General features: G+C 36.1%; 1 protein-coding gene across 1 annotated transcript in view; it reads right to left on the reverse strand.

Annotated features, from left to right (window-relative positions):
- EPC2 (enhancer of polycomb homolog 2 (Drosophila)) overlaps positions 1 to 19366 on the reverse strand; it is a 150349-nt gene that overhangs the window by 34248 nt on the left and 96735 nt on the right. Inside the window, exons 3-4 of the mRNA XM_011943070.1 lie at positions 12291 to 12436; positions 1456 to 1662 (exon numbers count right to left, since the gene is read on the reverse strand). Of these exons, the coding sequence (XP_011798460.1) occupies positions 1456 to 1662; positions 12291 to 12436 (353 nt within the window). The remainder of the gene's footprint in view (positions 1 to 1455; positions 1663 to 12290; positions 12437 to 19366) is intronic.

The following is a 19366-nucleotide window of genomic DNA, read 5'->3' on the forward strand; positions in this document are numbered from 1 at the left end:
TGAGTAGCTGGGACTACAGGCGCCAGCCACCTCGCCCGGCTAGCTTTTTGTATTTTTTAGTAGAGACGGGGTTTCACCGTGTTAGCTAGGATGGTCTCGAACTCCTGACCTCGTGATCCGCCCGTCTCGGCCTCCCAAAGTGCTGGGATTACAGGCCTGAGCCACCGTGCCCGGCCTATACTGCTTTCAAAAAGCGATTCATAGTTCAGGTTTTTCTAATGATTTAGATAAACCTCTCTTTCCTTATGTCCAATAGTCCACATTTATGAAGTCTTACTATATTTAAGAACTTATCTTGTTTCAGACTTAGAAAAGTGTCAAATCTTCATAAAATATTACAGATTCCCTTAGCTAAGAACCAGAATGCCAAATTAAAAACTCAAGTCTGGATCAGGGAATGTCATCTACACTTGGGAAATCCATCCTCTAAATGTTTAAAAAAATCACATCCTCAAGGATTATAGAAATTCTAGTTATTAACCAGGAAGAGAGTTTCTCCTAAAATATACTATCCTTGGCAGCTGTCATGCTTCACAGCTGTTACATTATTAACAGCTGACAAGGACAAGCTTTCAATGTTAGGAGAATCCACAGAAAAAGCTGTGCCTCCAATTATAATTCGTTATTTTACATTTATATGTTCCTGATACTTATGTGTGGTGTTACAATTAATCATGAGAAATGGAAGACAAGTGAATACTCCTCTAGAATAGTGCTTTCCTCTATACCATATCATTTAACAGTATGAGATCCTGTTTCTCTTACTTAAAATTCTGCTTTATGCTGCTTCTGAAAGCCAGATGGGAACAAGCTCATCAATTTGAAATCTAACACAACTGACAACTCAGAAAAGGAGAAAGATTCCACTGCTACCTTTGACTGTTTGCAGAACAGGGTTGAAAATGAACCCTTCTCTAGTTCCCACGACCCTATAGTAGCCAGAGGCAGCAAGGTCCATTTTCACTTGGAAGAACTACAGTATGGTTTCCAAGGAACTGTAAGGTCTCAAGTGAGCAACAAGGAATAGTAGTAGTATTTCAAGTTATCAGCTTCCCAAACACAGCAGATCTGTGATTGATAGAGAATTTAGTTTACTGAAGAGCTCAAAACTTCCAAGGTGCATAAGGACACAAAATTCCTCATATCACTTTAACTGCAAGCATAAAATGGTACGATCAGTACATTTATAAAAGGCATAGGTAGCAGATAAACAGCATAAACAACTGACCAATAGAAGCTACTGAAAAGTAGGATTTCTTGTGGTGGGCCAGTGGCGCAAAGGATAATGCGTCTGACCATGGGTCAGACGAAAAGTAGTATTTCTTACAGAAGGTCATCAATGCCATTAGCTCCCATTATGTTCAAATAATTCAAGTTACTAGAAAAAAAAAAAAAAAAACTATTGATCTTAAATACTATTAAGCTACCTTCAATGAAACCTAATTTGCACATTACCTTTCGAGTTTGCATTTTCTCTGTTCTTCTCCGAAAGGCAACATAAGGGTCATTGTTGGTAGAGCCATCTCTTTTCTCTTGTTTTATCTGAGGAATGAGGGATGGCCCCCTGCAGTTTTTACGTTTTCTCACCCAGTAGTCGTATACAGCTTTAATAAGGTAATCATCTTCGTTTAGCAGCAGTTTTGCTTCTTGAAGTGTTACAAGCTAAATGAAAAATACAAAATGTCATTGGTTACAATGTTTGCAAAAAGAAATAAAAGTTAGATTATGGCTGTAGAAAAAAATGTGACCAGTTCGAACAACTACAAACAGATGATATTATGGTAGGTGAAGACACAATTCAATTCAACTTAATGAGGAATCATGAATTTGGAGATTTATCTAAAAATTAGTATTTTCCCCTGAGAGGTAGTGAGTTGTATCACTGAAAATATTTAAGAAGGCTGGATTAATGATATTTGGGAAGACTATAATAAATTTATCCCTCAGGTAAGTCTTGGACTAGAAGACATCCAAGGTCCTTCAAAATTCTGATATTATACATATTTGAGGATCTATCGGTTTTCAAGTCTACTAGCTTGTTTGTTTTCCTATAGAAAGTAGAAGGTCTGGGGGTTTCTTTTTATGTGCCTCCAAAATAAAAGATGAATATTCTCGAATATGTTGCAACTTACTATAATATACCTCTTTTGGAACTGATTATAAAAACAAACTTAGCATGTTTCCAGAAGTTTCAACATTATGTAATTTTGAATTCTTTGTACCAGGGACATATAAAATAATTCCTCTATCCAAGTGTTAAGTACTAGAAAATCCTTATTCTTAACACTCATTCTGCTAATGACAATGTCATCTCCTGGGACAGTGGCCCTAGGATGGTTCCCTTAGGAGCTCTAATGCTGGTATTTCAGGGACCTACCTCTTTTTCAATGCAGCCAGCATAATGCTGACACATCTCAAATTAAGGCTGTAAACATTTGCTTGGTCACATTTGTTGCCCTGCACCTTGAGATCAGATAAGACAATCGGCTTTAGTAGGATGGAATGGGGGTTACACATATCCATTTACAGCAAACATTAGAAAAAGATCATGCCATTTCAGGGCTGGGAAGTCTCGCTGAAGTGATGCTATCCCAATCTTTTTACTTGTATTATTTTAGAGATGAAGGCTCATTTTCAGAAGCTGAGAAACTTCCCAAGAAATGTTTCCCTAGTACTTGGAAATGAAGAGAAAATTTATCTCATTGAAATTATAAGATCAATACAAAAATTGACCTGTAAGTTGTATGAAGTCTATTGAAGAAGTCAAAATTCACCAAATAAATTTCTCATAATTTCTTGTGTTAGTATAACTTCATGGAATAAAGGCACTGATCACTGGACTTCAAGTGCTATGATGATGATTTCTAGAATTAATTAGTCAGTTTCTTACTGTAATTTGTCTGCCTAGTTTGACCACAGGAAGAGAATACAATGACAATGTCAACTCAAGTATTCTAGTCCATGTCACAATACATTGAGTGCATTAAAATAGTAAGTGGCCATTCTATGGTTACCCAATGTCTTAGTAGAGGTAGCTTTACTACACTTGAGAGGCTGCATTTGGTCCTTAAAGTGAATCGCCAGAGTCTGGAAAATAAGACCACACTCATAAGAACCAGTATTTCCAAACATCCACCTTTAAGTGGATAACTTTCTACTGTTAGCTGGAGTTCTCCAGAATGGTGATGTTAACCCCAGTCTACAACAACAGTGGTAGAATAAGAACAGAGCTTTCTAGATCTAACAAAATTCTATCTTGTGCTGACAGCATCACAGGCAGTTCTCAGGTGTTCTGGAGGCCAAGGGAAACAATTCCGTGATGTGTTACATGTGCTTCGGCTTCTTGATAATTTCATCTCTGATAAAATTTTGTTATCCTCACTATTAAATAAAGAGCTTAATGTAACTTCAGAATGGGGAGAAGGATAACAGCTCTTTCCACCAATCAGCAGAACAGTAATGAGTTTCTTATATAACAGTACTCAGGTTAACACTGCTTCCTATGCTCCTGCATGGTATGCTGAAATTAAAACACCTGCTCAGATTTCTTTCTCTGGTGCTGCTTGCTCCAGCTTACAATGTGTATTGCCGTGTTGTTAAAAGCCCTCTTTATATCACAAGTAATAAGAATTCAACACACACTTCACAGTTAAACATTCTGATATTTCTTTCCAGTGTTAATTATTTTTTCAGTTCACTGCTGTATGTTGTTATACAGCAACACTCTATGAGTAATCTTGGTTTTAATAATTCTGTAAAAATTATCTTTAGCTACTCTGAGGCAACTAGTATCACCGTATCTCTATTGTGGGTACAGCATCAACGTGAGTGGGGAAGAGCTACTTGTCACATATTATTATGTCACATGATTAAAAATATGCGAAATCACAACCTCACTATTTTTATGCAGTATAAAAAAAGTTCCGTCATTTAGCACCAGGTGCAGTGGCACGCAACTGTAGTCCTAGCTATTCGGGAGAGTCACTTAAGCTCAGGAGTTCAAGTCTGATCTGGGCAGCATACTGAGAACCCCTACCTCTAAAAAAATTAAAAATAAAAATGTTCCATCGTTTAGCATGTACTTCACTCACTAAAAAGCAGTAGAAACCAGCTACTTAACTGGCAAAAGAGTCTGGTAAATTTATTATTTCCAAGATAGCTCTGAGTTGATTTACATTATTTACTTATTATAGGGATGAGGAGATTAAAAAAAGTATCCTACCATATAGGCTTTTCTTCTAGATGGCTACTAGCTCTATGAGGACAAGGACCACTTAGTTTGTTAATCAACAAAATCTGTAGTCTAGCAATTTCAATAAATATATTTTGAATACATAAATGAAGTATACGTAAAAATTAATGTATTTTAATTTACAAAACATTGAGTTAAGCAGTAACTTAATTTACAAAACAGTCAACTAGGAAGTTATTAAAAATTATCATCAGCCCATTAATGGGTTACAGAATGTGGGGAAGATAAGGGAAAAAACTTTAAGAGGAATTTGCTACCTAAAGAAACTCATGACATGGCAATAAAGGTAAGACAAACACAAATTAATTAATAAGAGAACAATGTGAGAACTTTGGAACTGAGCATTACTATAATAAGATACAGGGCAGAGCAGGACAAATTTCCATCTGGGACTGCCTATATTGTGTTCAGCGTTGACAAGTGAACACCTCTTTGCTACACAACTTCTTTTTTCACTTTACTTCCTTCAAATCTATGGTATATTATTTGTGTAACAGCCTAAATACTACCAAAGGCAGGCTTCCAAATAACAAGCATTTACATCAAATTCAAAAAGAGTTAAATGACCACTTTTTACCTTACACTCTTCAAGAATGAATGACCACAGCTCAAAACCAACACAGTGAAATTGTAATATGATTCTAAATAGGTAACACTGGAAACATCTTATTTATCAAATGACTCCTAATTTACACAATGCCACAAAATTACGGCAAGCCAATCTGAAATGAAAACATCAGCATTCAATGAAATCAAAATATACATAGTTACACATTTTGAGTATTCTGCATAAATTAAATTAAGGCAAAAACATTATCTTCTTCAAAGACCCAGAAAATGGAAAAGGTCTTCAGACTACAACAACAAAGACTGGTAGAGTTATAAAGTTCTCCTGTCTTTGGGTAAGTGCTCAAACATAAACCATGTGCTACTTTTTTTAAAGGGACATATGTCTACATCAAAAAAGAAAATAGCTGTGTAAATTCTAAGACTGCTAATGCTATACAGCTAAATAAAATACTTTTCTCTCCCACAGAAGGGTGATACTAATCCATGAAAACACTTATGATCTTCATGCTTGAGATGACTATTTTAGAAGGATTTATCAATTCATTTCTTCCTCTAAATTTTCCACTATAGTTTTCTGATTCTCAACAGTGCCAACCCACATTGAACCACAAATAGAGTAAGGAAATTAGAATGATAAAATGATCACAAAAAAAAAAAAGATCTCCTCAATTCCATGCATAATCTTCTAAGGTCTTAAAAACTGTCAAGAATTCTATTAATCTGCCATTTAGAAGACAATTCTAACTACATACTGATAGATCGCTAATGCTGAAACTAACCTTCTCTGCAGTCATAGGAATGACCCCCCGATCTTTTCATAATACAAAGTTAAAACAAATCTGAATAAGACAACACTTTAAATGAGATGAAATGGAAGACATAAATTCAAATTACTTTTATAATCTGACTGCTCATTAACTTTATATAACATAATTATAAAATACATGTACACACACATTACAGCATGGTGTGGTAGTTTTAAAACTTTATTGTGTGATGGGGTTCACTGGGACTGCTTCAAAAGATCTAGACCAAATTTCATTTTTAATATACAAATACTTCAACATCATAGTAAAGAACATATCCATTTCAACATGCTACATACTAATTAAAAAATACAGGAGGCACCCTCTCCCATGTAAAAATGTACTTGTTCCTAGTGCACATGAGAACCACATTTTCCTAAATGCCACACTGATTTGGTGCATCTGCTTGTGGTCTGCCCCAGCCACAGCATAATCAATAATGCAGTATCAAGTAAACAACTAAAATGCTGCATGATGTAAAAAAACCTGATATGATATGATTATTATATTGAGTTTTAGGCGCTTTTAATTTGAATTTTGTAAGTACAATGAAGGTTGAGAACATGTATCAGTCAAAGTTTCTATTTGCAAGCAATAGATGGAATTTATTTACAAGTTACTGGATAGTTCTACATCTTCAGAAGTATTGGTGAATCAGGCTTGGAAGCCATAATGCCTAAAACCAGGCCACAGAACTTATCCAGTAGGGAAACCTCTGACGTTGGTACTATGAACACCACCAGCATGAGGACTATAGCTGGAACAGCAAATAAGACTATGGTCTTAGTAAACATGTAGTCTATATCCCAAGGTGATAATTTTACTAAAAACTATTAGAAATATAGGACCTCGCATTACAGACAGAAGGAACAACATAGAGCCATAAAAGGCATGGTACATTAGAGGACCAGAAAGTAGTTCAGCATGGCTGGAATCAGGAGGTACGGATTTCACTTTATAGACAGCGGAAGCTATTGGTTTTTCTTTTTTAAGAAGATGAATTTTTTTTTTTTTGAGACGGAGTCTGGCTCTGTCGCCCAGGCTGGAGTGCAGTGGCCGGATCTCAGCTCACTGCAAGCTCCGCCTCCCAGGTTCACGCCATTCTCCTGCCTCAGTCTCCCAAGTAGCTGGGACTACAGGCGCCTGCTACCACGCCCGGCTAATTTTTTGTATTTTTAGTAGAGACGGGGTTTCACCGTGTTGGTCAGGATGGTCTCCATCTCCTGACCTCGTGATCCGCCCGTCTCGGCCTCCCAAAGTGCTGGGATTACAGGCGTGAACCACCACGCCCGGCAGAAGATGAATTTTTAATAAAATAGCTGGTGGCAGAATAGCAGTGGTCCAGGTGAAAAATAATAAAAATAAGGGAACAGGGTACAGGCAACAAATACAGGTTGAGCAGCTCTAATCTATAAATCTGAAATGCTCCAAAATCCTTTTTTTGAGTCCCAACATGATGCTACAAGTGTAAAATTCCACACCTGACATTATCTGACAGTCACAATCAAAATGCAGTCAAAACTTTCTTTCATGCACAAAATTATTTAAAATATTGTAAAAAGAATTAACTTTAGATTGTGTGTATAAAGTATATATGAAACATACATAAATTTCATGTTTAGAGTTGGGTTCCATCCCCAAATCTCATTATATACCTGTAAATATTCCAAAATGTGAAATAATCTAAAACCCAAAACACTTCCGGTCCTAAACATTTTGAACAAGGTATACTCAACCTGCGTAACATTGTGGAACAAAAAACTGGTTTGATTTAGTGATGTTTGGGATGATTTTAAAGAAGTCAGCACTAAAGTGCAAATTGGCCAACTAGATGGAAGACGAAAATGATATCATTAATTAAGAAAGAGAGTATATTAGTCTGTTCTTGCACTGCTATAAAGAACTACCTAAGACTGGGTAATTTATAAAGAAGGGAGGTTTAATTGGCTCATAGTGCTGCAGGCTGTACAGGTAGCACGGCTGTGGAGGCCTCAAGAAACTTACAGTCATGGTGGAAGGCGAAGGGGAAGCTGGCACGTCTTATGTGGTGGGAGCAGAAGAAAGAGAGAGAAGGGGGAGGTGCTATACACTTTTAAATATTCTTGTGAGAACAAGTTTGTGAAACAATCTTGTGAGAACTCACTATCATGACAGCAGTAAGGGGAAAATCCACTCTCATGATCCAATCACCTCCAGCAGGCCCTCCACAAACACTGGAGATCATAATTCGACATGGTATTTGAGCAGGGACACAAATCTAAACCATATCAGAGAGCAAAACTGGGGGAGGCAAAAGAGGTCTGGAAATGTTAAATTTGAAATACTTGCTCAGGTGGAAAGGTTCCACTAGAACTCCAGCTCTGGAGCTTGGTAGGTACAGGTATGGATTTGGGAACCAGCAAAAAAAACTGTTAGCAGCTTAAGATAAATGAAAAAATGCAGGGGACAGATAACAAACGAAATATCAACATTGAAGATAAAGAGGAGATGAAGAAAGAATAAAATAATCAGGAAAATGTCCTGGTCAACATCATTTAATACTACAGGGATATTAAGTAGGATACAAGTTGAAAAGAGGCTCCTGATGACAATTAGGAGGCCACTGGTAACCTTAAACACTGCCATTTCAGTAAACTGAAATGAATTGTGATGTGGGTAAAAGGTAAACATAGGAAGCACCAAGTATAGCTAATTTTCTGAAAATTTAATTATGACAAAAAAAGAAGAGACATTGGGTGGTAGTTTGCAGAGAAAGATGGGGTCAAATGAAAGGGTTCTCCTGGAAATGGGGACTTGGGCACCTTTTGGGGCAAAGAGAGAAAGACTGAAGAAATGAGAGAAAAGATAAGTGAAACTAAAATATTCAAGGACTATACAGGTACACAAGGAAGAGTTAGAAAGAGTGGAATTATGCTTCTACAAGAGAATAAAATGTAGTATGGAGGTAGATAGGAAGGAAAATGATGGAAAATGATTACCCAGGGTGTTAGAAGGAGAGTTCTGTTTTGGGCAGGAGTGGTCTTTCTATGGGAATGTGTGATAAGTGGAGAGCAGTAAAAGGTCAATAGGGTATAGAAGGTTAATCAGTAACTAAAAATAGGGTGTTAAATAGTTTAGGAATGAGATAAGGGTTTATACATTAAAACATTGAGGGTTATTGAAAGAAAATATTATTTATTTTAGAGAAAATCCTATAAAAGAGAATGCCATTTAAGATGGCTTGTGATTTTTAAAAATTAACTTTAATCTCAAATATTTAGAAAACTTGTTAGAATAAAACATTTCAAAGAATACTGTATATCCCTTTAGACCAAGACTTATGTATTGTTAGCTTTTATATTTGCTTTAACATCTGTGTGCATTCAAGCTCTAATCGTGTGTGTGTGTATACAATTTTTTTTTCTGATCCTTTTGAGGGAAGTTACACATATCATGGCTCTTTACTCCTAGATACTTAAGTGTATATTTCTTAAGAATAGGGATATTTTCTTTCATAATCACAGCCGTCAACTTGAGTAAATTTAACATTGAAAATATTAAGTAATCTACTCTCTATATTCCAATATCGTCAATTGACACAAAAATAGTCTTCATAACATCCCCCCACTCCCACCCAGTACAAGATTCAGTCCCAGGTTAGGTACTGCAATTAGTTGTCACGTTGGAAAGAAGGTATTAAATCAAATAATTTGATAACATTCAATTCAGGGGTTTGTCAAATCTCTTTCTTTCATTCAGCGCTTTGATAAAACCTGACAAACCCTGAATTGAATTAGTTATCAATGAAGGAAAGGGATAAAAAATGGATGGATCTGAGTTTGGGAGTTACTGAAGAGATAAGGATTACAAGATGATGTAGGGTAAGACAGTAAGTTCAGTTTTCTTTTTTTTTTTTTTTGAGGCGGAGTCTCGCTCTGTCGCCCAGGCTGGAGTACTGTGGCCGGATCTCAGCTCACTGCAAGCTCCGCCTGCCGGGTTCACGCCATTCTCCTGCCTCAGCCTCCCGAGTAGCTGGGACTACAGGCGCCTGCCACCTCGCCCGGCTAGTTTTTTGTATTTTTTAGTAGAGACGGGGTTTCACTGTGTTAGCCAGGATGGTCTCGATCTCCTGACCTCGTGATCCGCCCGTCTCGGCCTCCCAAAGTGCTGGGATTACAGGCTTGAGCCAACGCGCCCAGCCTTCAGTTTTCAAAAGGATAAACTTGAGAGGACTGTGGACCATCTACGTGAAGATGTCAATAGGCAAAACCAAAAGGGGGGAAAAATCCTGGAGTTTGAGAAAGAGGTCAAGGCCAAAGGTAATACATTATTATATCTACAAAAATATTCACGGAGCTGATACTACACAAAAATATGTAGGATAAGAACACCAAGAACAGAATTTCAAGCAACCCTGATGTTCACAGGAGTTGAATGAAAGGGATCAAGCAAAAGAAAGAAGGAATGGTCATGAGAAACAATAAAACCAGAGGGAATAAACTGTATTTTTATTTTTTTAAAAAAGGTAAAGACAGCTCCAAGATATGAGAGCACAAATCAAAAGGTCTATCCTTTTGTTGTTTTCTATTAACCTAATAAATGGCAGTTTAATCACAAACTTGATTCCTTGTCCTTGTCCTGGGACCTAGTACTATGCCAGTCCCCATAAAGGAAAAGTAAAGAGATCCATAAATTAACAGATTAGGGAATGGAATGAAGATGACCCTTTGTTATCTTTAATCCTTGATTCTAATACAGGACCATTATTTTGTTCCAATGACAAAATCTCCACTTTTACTTCCACTGCTGAAAGTAGATGCTATCATGCTCTGTGCCTAGCGAGTTGTTTCACAGCCTAGAAACTTGTCCCTGAGCAAAGAGAACTAAAATAGGATGGGGCTGATTATATGTGTACACTTAACTGTATTGCTTACATGTTTTTTTTGCTTATCCTGTCTCCACTTGGATAATACACTGAACAAGGGCAGAATTTTTGTCATCTGTCTTACTGCTATCACCTGCCTTGTCCACCTGGACACTAAATATTACTTACTAACTGAAAGAAAGCAAACTACAGAACAGAGAGCTGAAGGCTTCTGATGATATCATCTCAGCCACTATGAGTGGTTTCTGAGCAATCACAGAAAATCATAAAAATACCAAAAGGCTGATCTAGTCTAGGATTGCTAAGAAAATTTACATCTAAAGAAAAACTGAAACTCTATCTGATGCCTGTGACTAAAATCCCAGGAAAACTGTAAGTCACCAATTACAAGGAACATCAATTCGGTGCTTTTTTAGAAATCCCAACAAAAAACCAAGTAAGACAATCTCTCAAAAACCAGTAACATGAAGTTTGCAAAATTCAATTTTCAAAATGTACTTCTTTGAATAGTACAGTGGATATTACTTTTCATCAAAATGGGGGGAAAAACTGACAGGCTAAATATGCAGCAAAGTCATTTTCCAAAGGAAAATGCTCTGAAGAGCTTGTAATGCCTTAGAGATTTAAAAGATTTAAGTTGTAGGGTAAAATAATGAATTTGTATGGGTAAACTAATAAAAAGTTTTAACAATCCACTGTAAAAAGTTGATTTGCAACTCTATCTCTAACTTCTTAGTAGATTAATAACAATTAGCACATTAATATACTACACAGGTACACCAAAAATTATGTTTAAAAATAGTTTATTTTAAAAATCCAGTTACAGTATCAACACATGCTCACGATAAATTTGGAAAACACAGAAAAATAGGATAAAGAGCATAAAAATCACCAACAATTCCAGCACCCAAAATATAACCATTGTTATAGCATTTTGTTGTAAACTTCCTTATTCTTTTGCTTTCTATGCACATGTACAAATATAAATGATTTAAACAAACCTCAAAGTTTTCCACATAAAGAGTTCGGTATCCTGTTTTCTAAATCTGATATTATATAATGTACAATTTCCTACGGCACTAGACATCCTTCAAAATCATGATTTTTAATGGCTGTGTTACAGTCTACCCCAGAGACATCTTATTTATTCTGAACATTCTTGCTCAAAAATCACCGGCACTTTTTCTAATTATTTTTCTTGTGAACAATTCTGAGAGATGAGATTATTAAATCAAAGTGTATAAACATTTTTAGGCTCCTGACTTACACTGCTTAACTGCTTTCTAGAAAGACAGTACCATTTTAAGTTACCTGTGCCATATATAAAATATCTCACTAAAGAATATTCTTTTGTAAATAATTTTTCCCTCACTGAAAAACTGAAATAATGTACAAGTAATTAAAATTAAAATCCATTTAAAATGATGAGTACCTTAACATCTGAGCAAGATTTGACATAAGATGACTGCCTTAGAGATCCAAGCAAGCAAATTTAGTTATGGAAGCAGCAATACTAGTCATATGGAAAGGATCAAGAAAATATTGCAACATTGTAACTAGTATTATTTTTATCCAAAGAGGAAAACAGTCAGAACAGTACTCTTCATACTCTCATTCAAGGAAATTGTGCTTAAATACTCTATTCAAGGAACATTGTAAACAGAAATTCCAGGATGTCAGGAAAAGAAATCCAAGAAACAGTAAAATGTAACACATTCAGGTCTTAAAAAAAAATGCAAAATAAAGGTGCAAATTGGGTTACCTAGAAGATAAGAGACATCTTTACATGGTACAGTACCTGATTAGAACTGGCTTTTTCAAGTCTGTCAATCATAATTTCAAATTGCAAAGGCTTAATTTCCATCTTTCTGTTAAGTCTATTTAATAAAGTCTCATCTTCTGAATCCATATCATAATCTGGTTGCTCGTTGTCTAGATTAAAAGCTAGAAAAGAAAGAAAAATTCTTTAAACTCAGGAGAAATTATGAAATTATACAGTGTTCATCATATTTGACTACAGACTGCTTCTAAATTATAGTACACTGACTAAAGGGGAGCTCAGGAGCAGGTATCTAAAATTAATTTCAGTGACTTACTGTATAGTGGAAGAAAAAACAAAATTTTGCTTTATGTATGATTTAAAATTTAAACAGTAAAAATGCTAAGAAATATCTTATTTTGAAAATATATAACAATATAAAACAGCCACTATAAAAAAGATGACATGTATATATTGACATGGTAGTCTGGCAGCATAATGAGAAACTTTGCCAAAATTAAGAATTGAGAAACAAGCTCAAGAACAAAGAGTATAATGGAAATGATGTTTCAAATTACTGAGGATAAAACAGATATCTAATGGGGGAAAAAAGGTGTTGGCATAACAGACTAGTTATCTTAAAAAAATTATGCTGAATTCCTACCCTACTTCTAATACCAGTAAGTGACATGTATTCAACAAAATTTTATGGTAAAAAGTAAAACACATAAAAATACTAGAAGAAAATACAAGGTGGGAATGTGGTATGGGTAGCAACTCAGAAGCCGTAACACTGATTAAAAATAGACTGATTTGACTATACAAAATTTTAAAATTTCTACTTAGAAAAAAATCAGAAGACAAAGAACAAAAAGAAAAACATGTACTATATAAACAAAAGGCTGATGTTCTTAAAGATTTCTTGCAAATTAGAAAAAAACTAGTAACTCAGCAAATACTGGCAAATGATGTGAATTGGTATTTTAGTGGAGAATAAATATCAATTACTTTTTTTTTTTTGAGGCAAGGTCTCATTCTGTCTGTTGCCCAGGCTATAGGGCAATGGCACAATCTTGCTCACTGCAATCTCTGTCTCCTGGGCTCAAGCAATTATCCCGCCTCAGTCTCCCGAGCGAAGTTGGGACTACAGGTGAACACAACCACATCCAGCTAATTTTGCATTTTTGGTAGGGATGGGGTTTCCTCATGTTGCCCAGGCTTGTCTGGAACTCCTGGGCTCAAGTGATCTGTCTGCCTCAGCCTTCCAAAGTGCTGGAATTATAGGCATGAGCCACCACGTCCAGCTAAGAATAAATGTCAATGACTTTTAAACATAAAAAAAGTTTAACTTCAGTGATAGATAAATATTCAATAATAAGACAATAGGTTTCACTCAGCAGACAAAGATCTAAAACTTGATAATATGCTACTGTAGAAAGAATAGCGGAAGAAAGCCCTCTCAAACCATGTGTGTAGGCAATTATAAACTGGTATTTAGTTTCATTAAAAATATATCCTATTGAACTTGGCGATTCTATTTCTAGGATTCATCTTACATATAAACGTACACAGAAACAAAAGATATACACACAGGGTATTAGTTATGACATTGCAAGAAGTAAAAAATATAAAACAAACAATATGTGTAGGATTAGATAAATGATAGTTTACACATACATGGACTATATAGACTGAAGCTCTAAGAAAGACACTGACCCATGTATACTGACATAGAATGAAATTGATCTTCATTAATATTAAATGAAAAAAGCTAAGGGGTGGAATAGTATATATAGTACACTAATATATGTGTTTTAAAAAGGACAAGGATGGATATATATACACGTGTTTGTAAATGCACAGGATATTTTTGAAAGAATACTTAAAACTAGTAATCTCTATTTCTGGATAAGGGGACTACAAAAGGAGGGGTTCAAGGATGGTGAAAGAGTTCTCTTTGTTCCCATTTGTATTGTTTGACATTTTAAGCATGTACACGTATAAGTTATTAAACCATAAAGGGTAAAAAAACTAAAGTGCCACAAATTATGTGTTGAAATTACATGATAAGATTTAAAGTAAGGCAGTAAAAGAGATATCAATAACCAACAGACTGGTTATACAGAGGCTGTCTGTGCAGCAATGTGTAAATGAGTATCCTACATTCATACCTCGTGAAATGTCCTGACATTCTCAGATTCAGCATTACATTCTTAAAGGTACTAACAAAGGAATAGGAACAGATGTATATAATTATATAATTTTAGTAAAATCAGTCTCCTACTACAGACCGTACTGATGGAGTTAAAATATCTAAAGGCATTTGCTTTATAATCGGTCAATGACTACATCTCAAAAATCTAGACTTCAGTTCATCACTTAAGAAATTTTTACCACTAGATAACAATAATAAAAACAAAAATAAATGTTAGCTAACACTTATAAACTTATATAGCACTTACTATGGGCAAGGTAATACTCAAAGTGCTTTAAACATACTAAATTAACTGTCACAACCATCCTATGTGGTAGGCAGTATTTTATCTCCCAATGAATCTCACATTCTAAAATTTGTAAGTGTTATTGTATTTAAGTATGTGATATAATCTAAAGTTAAATCAGAGTAGTTATAGCTATTGGTGAACTAACGACAAATACTATTTTGTAAGTATGATTCATTTAAAATATTGAGAATAAAATGCATTTTTCTCTTATCTTTTATGTAAAACCTTGTCTTTATTACATGATAATCAATAATTCAAAAAGTCAATTTGATCTGCATCAAAGTCAATGACAGAATGATACAGAGCTCATAAACTACATAGATTACTAAAAATTACTCTTCCTTTCACAAAGGATGTTGTATTTGCAAATGCACATAATGACAGTCCAATGATCTGCCTAAATCCACATACTAACAACAAACAGTCAATAAAATCAGGTAGTCGATACAGCTAGGAGACATTTTAGAGAAAGATTTAGGAAAGTGTGGAGCAGAGTTAACACAATATACTGAATTTGTAAGTTAAACAGAAGTTTTCAAAAGTTCAAGGGCAAGGCTATATATACAAATTTTGCATGACCATCTTTTATACACCTACCTAATCTTACTCACCTCTTGTTCCTCCACCTCCTATCTGCTCTATCTTCTTATTCTATTCTTACAAAAGCCAGCACCCCAGCTTGTGAGGCAGGGGAAGGAACAAGAAAAGCTGGGAAATAGTTTAGAAAAATTAATAGTGAGAATTGATAGGAGATCTGACAATGTGTTAAATCAGAACCAGGGCAAAGACTTGCACTAGCACTCTAAGTATTCTATACTACCATTTCTCTTTCACTCAAAACCCATGTAAGAATCATTATAGATTTTGGAGATTTTTGTTGCTTTTAAACCAGGTACAAGTGCTTGTCTGTACCTCTCCTTACCTCAGGTTATATTATCTCCTCTACCAAAGAGAGGTATAAATTCCTTAAAAGCAGTGATTACCTTAGTCATATCTGTATACTCCCTACATGGCACTTAGAGAAACAAAAAGAAAAAAAGGACATACTAAAAGCTACTGAATAAAAATAGCATTTCTAAAATGTATAAATATAAAAAGAAATTCTTTTAAACTACAAGCAGAATATTTTTTAAGTTGATTGATACCTCACTTTTTGAAACCCAGAGAGCTTTCTCCTGCTAAAAATACCACTTTTACAAATAGTGGGTTAGTTCCATAGGTCAGTCCACCAAACAAAACAGATAAAACAATAATACCTCCCACCTTAACATAAAGAAGGGTGGGGGCAGACAGGACACTTGACAACTTCTTGATGTACTAGAGCAACAGAATTAAGATACTGATAAAGCTAATAAGGGCATGTGTCTATGTGTACATGTAAGACTGCCTGTAGTGAAGTTAATCAAGAAGGAAAGGAAAGGAAAGGAAAGGAAAAGAGAAAAGAAAAAAAATAAGGGAATTTAAGAGGGTGCATGACCACTATTAGAAGAAGAAAGGAAGTAGGAATGGAAAGTAGATGAGAAGTTCCTTGCAGTAGCCATCAGGTAGCTACCACTGCTCAGAAAAATTTGGTTGCTCTCTGGCAAAAGAGCAACAGCTTCTGCGTAGGTAAGAAAGTGGGTATAACCTGCTGTTTGAATATATAAAGCATTCACACACTGACTGGTTATAGCTTACAAAATATATATAGTTACTCTAAAATTAGTTGGTAAAGCAAATATTACTTCTAATTAAAAGTACCTTTCAAAGTTCCTTCGTACTTGGCCATGTTTATATTTAAGTATCTAATAAGCACAACTATTTAATGGAATGAAAATACAGAAAACCCGGGAGAAGAAATGATATGAGAAAATTTTCCGGGGCCAAAATATGGCAAGATATTTTCAGATTAAAGGGGGCTTACCAAGCATGGTATAAAATGAGTAGCATGCAATTCAATGGGGCACACAATGATGGGCCAGTTACTGCCCATTACTTTATAATACTATTATGAGTATGAATATGACTGCTATATTATACCTGTTACATATAACACATTTAGGGGAAACATTTATTCTCCATATTTCCATTCAAATCTCCAGGAGGGAAAAGTTTAGAAAGCACACTTTCAGCTTCTTTTCACTCGTTCATTTTCCCCTCAGCCAAGGAAGGAGTGAAACTGATCTGTGAACCTGGGAGAAGGACCTATCAGTTCAACAGCTTCTGGGTACATGTTCTCCAGTGGTTCTTCCTTCCTTCATACAGGCGGCATTCTAGTCAGTCCTCCACTACATGGTTAAGTACAGGGGCTGACTCTGCTCCTATTAGGGGGAGACCTGCTCTATCAGTGACTAACCAGTGTTAGAGTATGTTTGTCTAATTCAGGGGTTAATAGAATGTCCATTAAGGCCAAATATCTCACCTTCCACACCACTTTTATTAGTAATAAAGCTGAAATTTTATGTCCATGTCTATTTATCAATTAGTTTCAAAGCAGAAAACACAAAGGAATGTTATTTTTTGCCTTCCTAAAGCCTCCAAATTATAAACTCACTAATTTATTTTTATAAATGGCTACACTTATTCTAACTCTAAAACATTCTATTTTCTATACTCAGTCTCCATGATATGGCCTTTTGACAATACACACTCAACACTCAGAATTCAGGTCACTTACCCTCTTTTTTTTTTTTTTTAGACGGAGTCTCGCTCTGTCGCCAGGGCTGGAGTGCAGTGGCCGAATCTCAGCTCACGGCAAGCTCCGCCTCCCAGGTTTACGCCATTCTCCTGCCTCAGCCTCCCAAGTAGCTGGGACTACAGGCGCCCGCCACCTCGCCCGGCTAGTTTTTGTATTTTTAGTAGAGACGGGGTTTCACCGTGTTAGCCAGGATGGTCTCGATCTCCTGACCTCGTGATCCGCCCGCCTCAGCCTCCCAAAGTGCTGGGATTACAGGCTTGAGCCACCGCGCCCGGCACTTACCATCTTTTCTCTGGTTATTTACACAACTAGGATGCAACTGCACATATAGCATAAGTACCCTCTAACACACTGAATGTAAACCAATCAAAAGTACTTTAAATTTAAGACTTTATAATAACAACAAAAACCACATTAATAATTTTTCTAATTTAATTCTGTGAATTTAGAACTCTTTATGTAAACCCATTTCTGTATTTATAGATGTTAATCACTGTGTGTGCCTGTCCCTAAACCCTCCTCAGCCATGTTTGATACGTGACACTCCAATCCACAGGATACCTGTGGGATCACAGACGAGCAACTGGCTCTCAAACAGCCAGGGTTTAAAGCGTACCTGGGCCAAATTTCCTCCAACAGAAATGTGAGCACAGAGACAGCTTCTGGTTAAATAAAGCAAAATGAACACATACTTATCTCAAAACCCCATTAAAACAAAAGCAAAGGAGTTTTTTGTTTTTTGAAATGGCATAAATCTTTAGGGATAACAGAAACAAAGGGAGAACCATCAATTAAATTTTCAGAGTTATAAATGCCATGTATTAGCAGACAAGAGAATGCTAAAATATAAAATGGCTGCAGGGGACAGACAACAGGAAGCAGGACCCACTACCACCCCCTGCCCTGCCCCATCTAAAGACTTAGAGCAGGCTTCTCCAGCCCATGGCCCATGGGCCACATGCAGCCCAGGACAGCTTTGAATGTGGCCCAACACAGATTTGTAAACTTTCTTAAAACATTATGAGATTTTTTTGCACTTCTTTTTTTTTTTTTTTTTAAGCTCATCAGCTATCATTACTGTTAGTGTATATTATGTGTAACCCAAGGCAATTCTTCTTCTTCCAATGTGGCTCAGGGAAGCCAAATGACTGGACACCCATGAGGGGGCTGAAATCAACAGTTACTCTTTCCCTCATTCAGTGTACCTATGCAACTATTTTTCCTTCCAAACAGTATCAGACTGAAGGTTGGACCTACAAAGGTTGCTTCAGAGAGCCTGTGGACTCTGAAGCACCAGGCACACTGAGGGCAATTATAAAGCTCCATACCAAAGGAGAAAGAGAGTAGTGTAAGTCTACACATGGAGCCATAGAATCTCCCACCACTGCCATCCCACTCCTCCATCTCCAGCACCCACTTCAGCCATAAATACAAAAATACTGTCAGCCACCCAGGAATAAGACTGTGTGGGGAGGCAGGGATAGAGGTAACAACTAGACCTCTTTGAATATTCTTAATTTTATAGACAGAACTTTTAGTATCATGCAAATATTTTATATAGTTACAAAATGAAATAATGTGTTGAAAAAAAAAATCCCTAAAATTAAAAAGTAAATGGAACAAGTAAAGCCAATTGTCATTCGGGTTCTACTGAAAGTGTCTTTAAGATACATAAAGTGACTGTACATTTCTAGTGGGAATACCCTAAGAAATAAAAGCAAAAATCAACCGATCAACACATGAAAAACCCTGAAATTAGTTTTTTTTCTTTCCTGAGACAGGGTCTTGCTCTGTTGCCCAGGCTGGAGTGTAATGGCACAATCTCGGCTGCAGCCTTGATCTCCTGGGCTCAAGTCATTCCCCCACTTCAGCTTCCCAAGTAGCTAGGACTACACATGCATGCCACTAGGTGTGGCTAATTTTTTTTTTTTTTT

Source organism: Colobus angolensis, unplaced genomic scaffold (genome assembly GCF_000951035.1).
Source record: "Colobus angolensis palliatus isolate OR3802 unplaced genomic scaffold, Cang.pa_1.0 Scaffold215, whole genome shotgun sequence".
NCBI lineage: Eukaryota > Metazoa > Chordata > Mammalia > Primates > Cercopithecidae > Colobus > Colobus angolensis.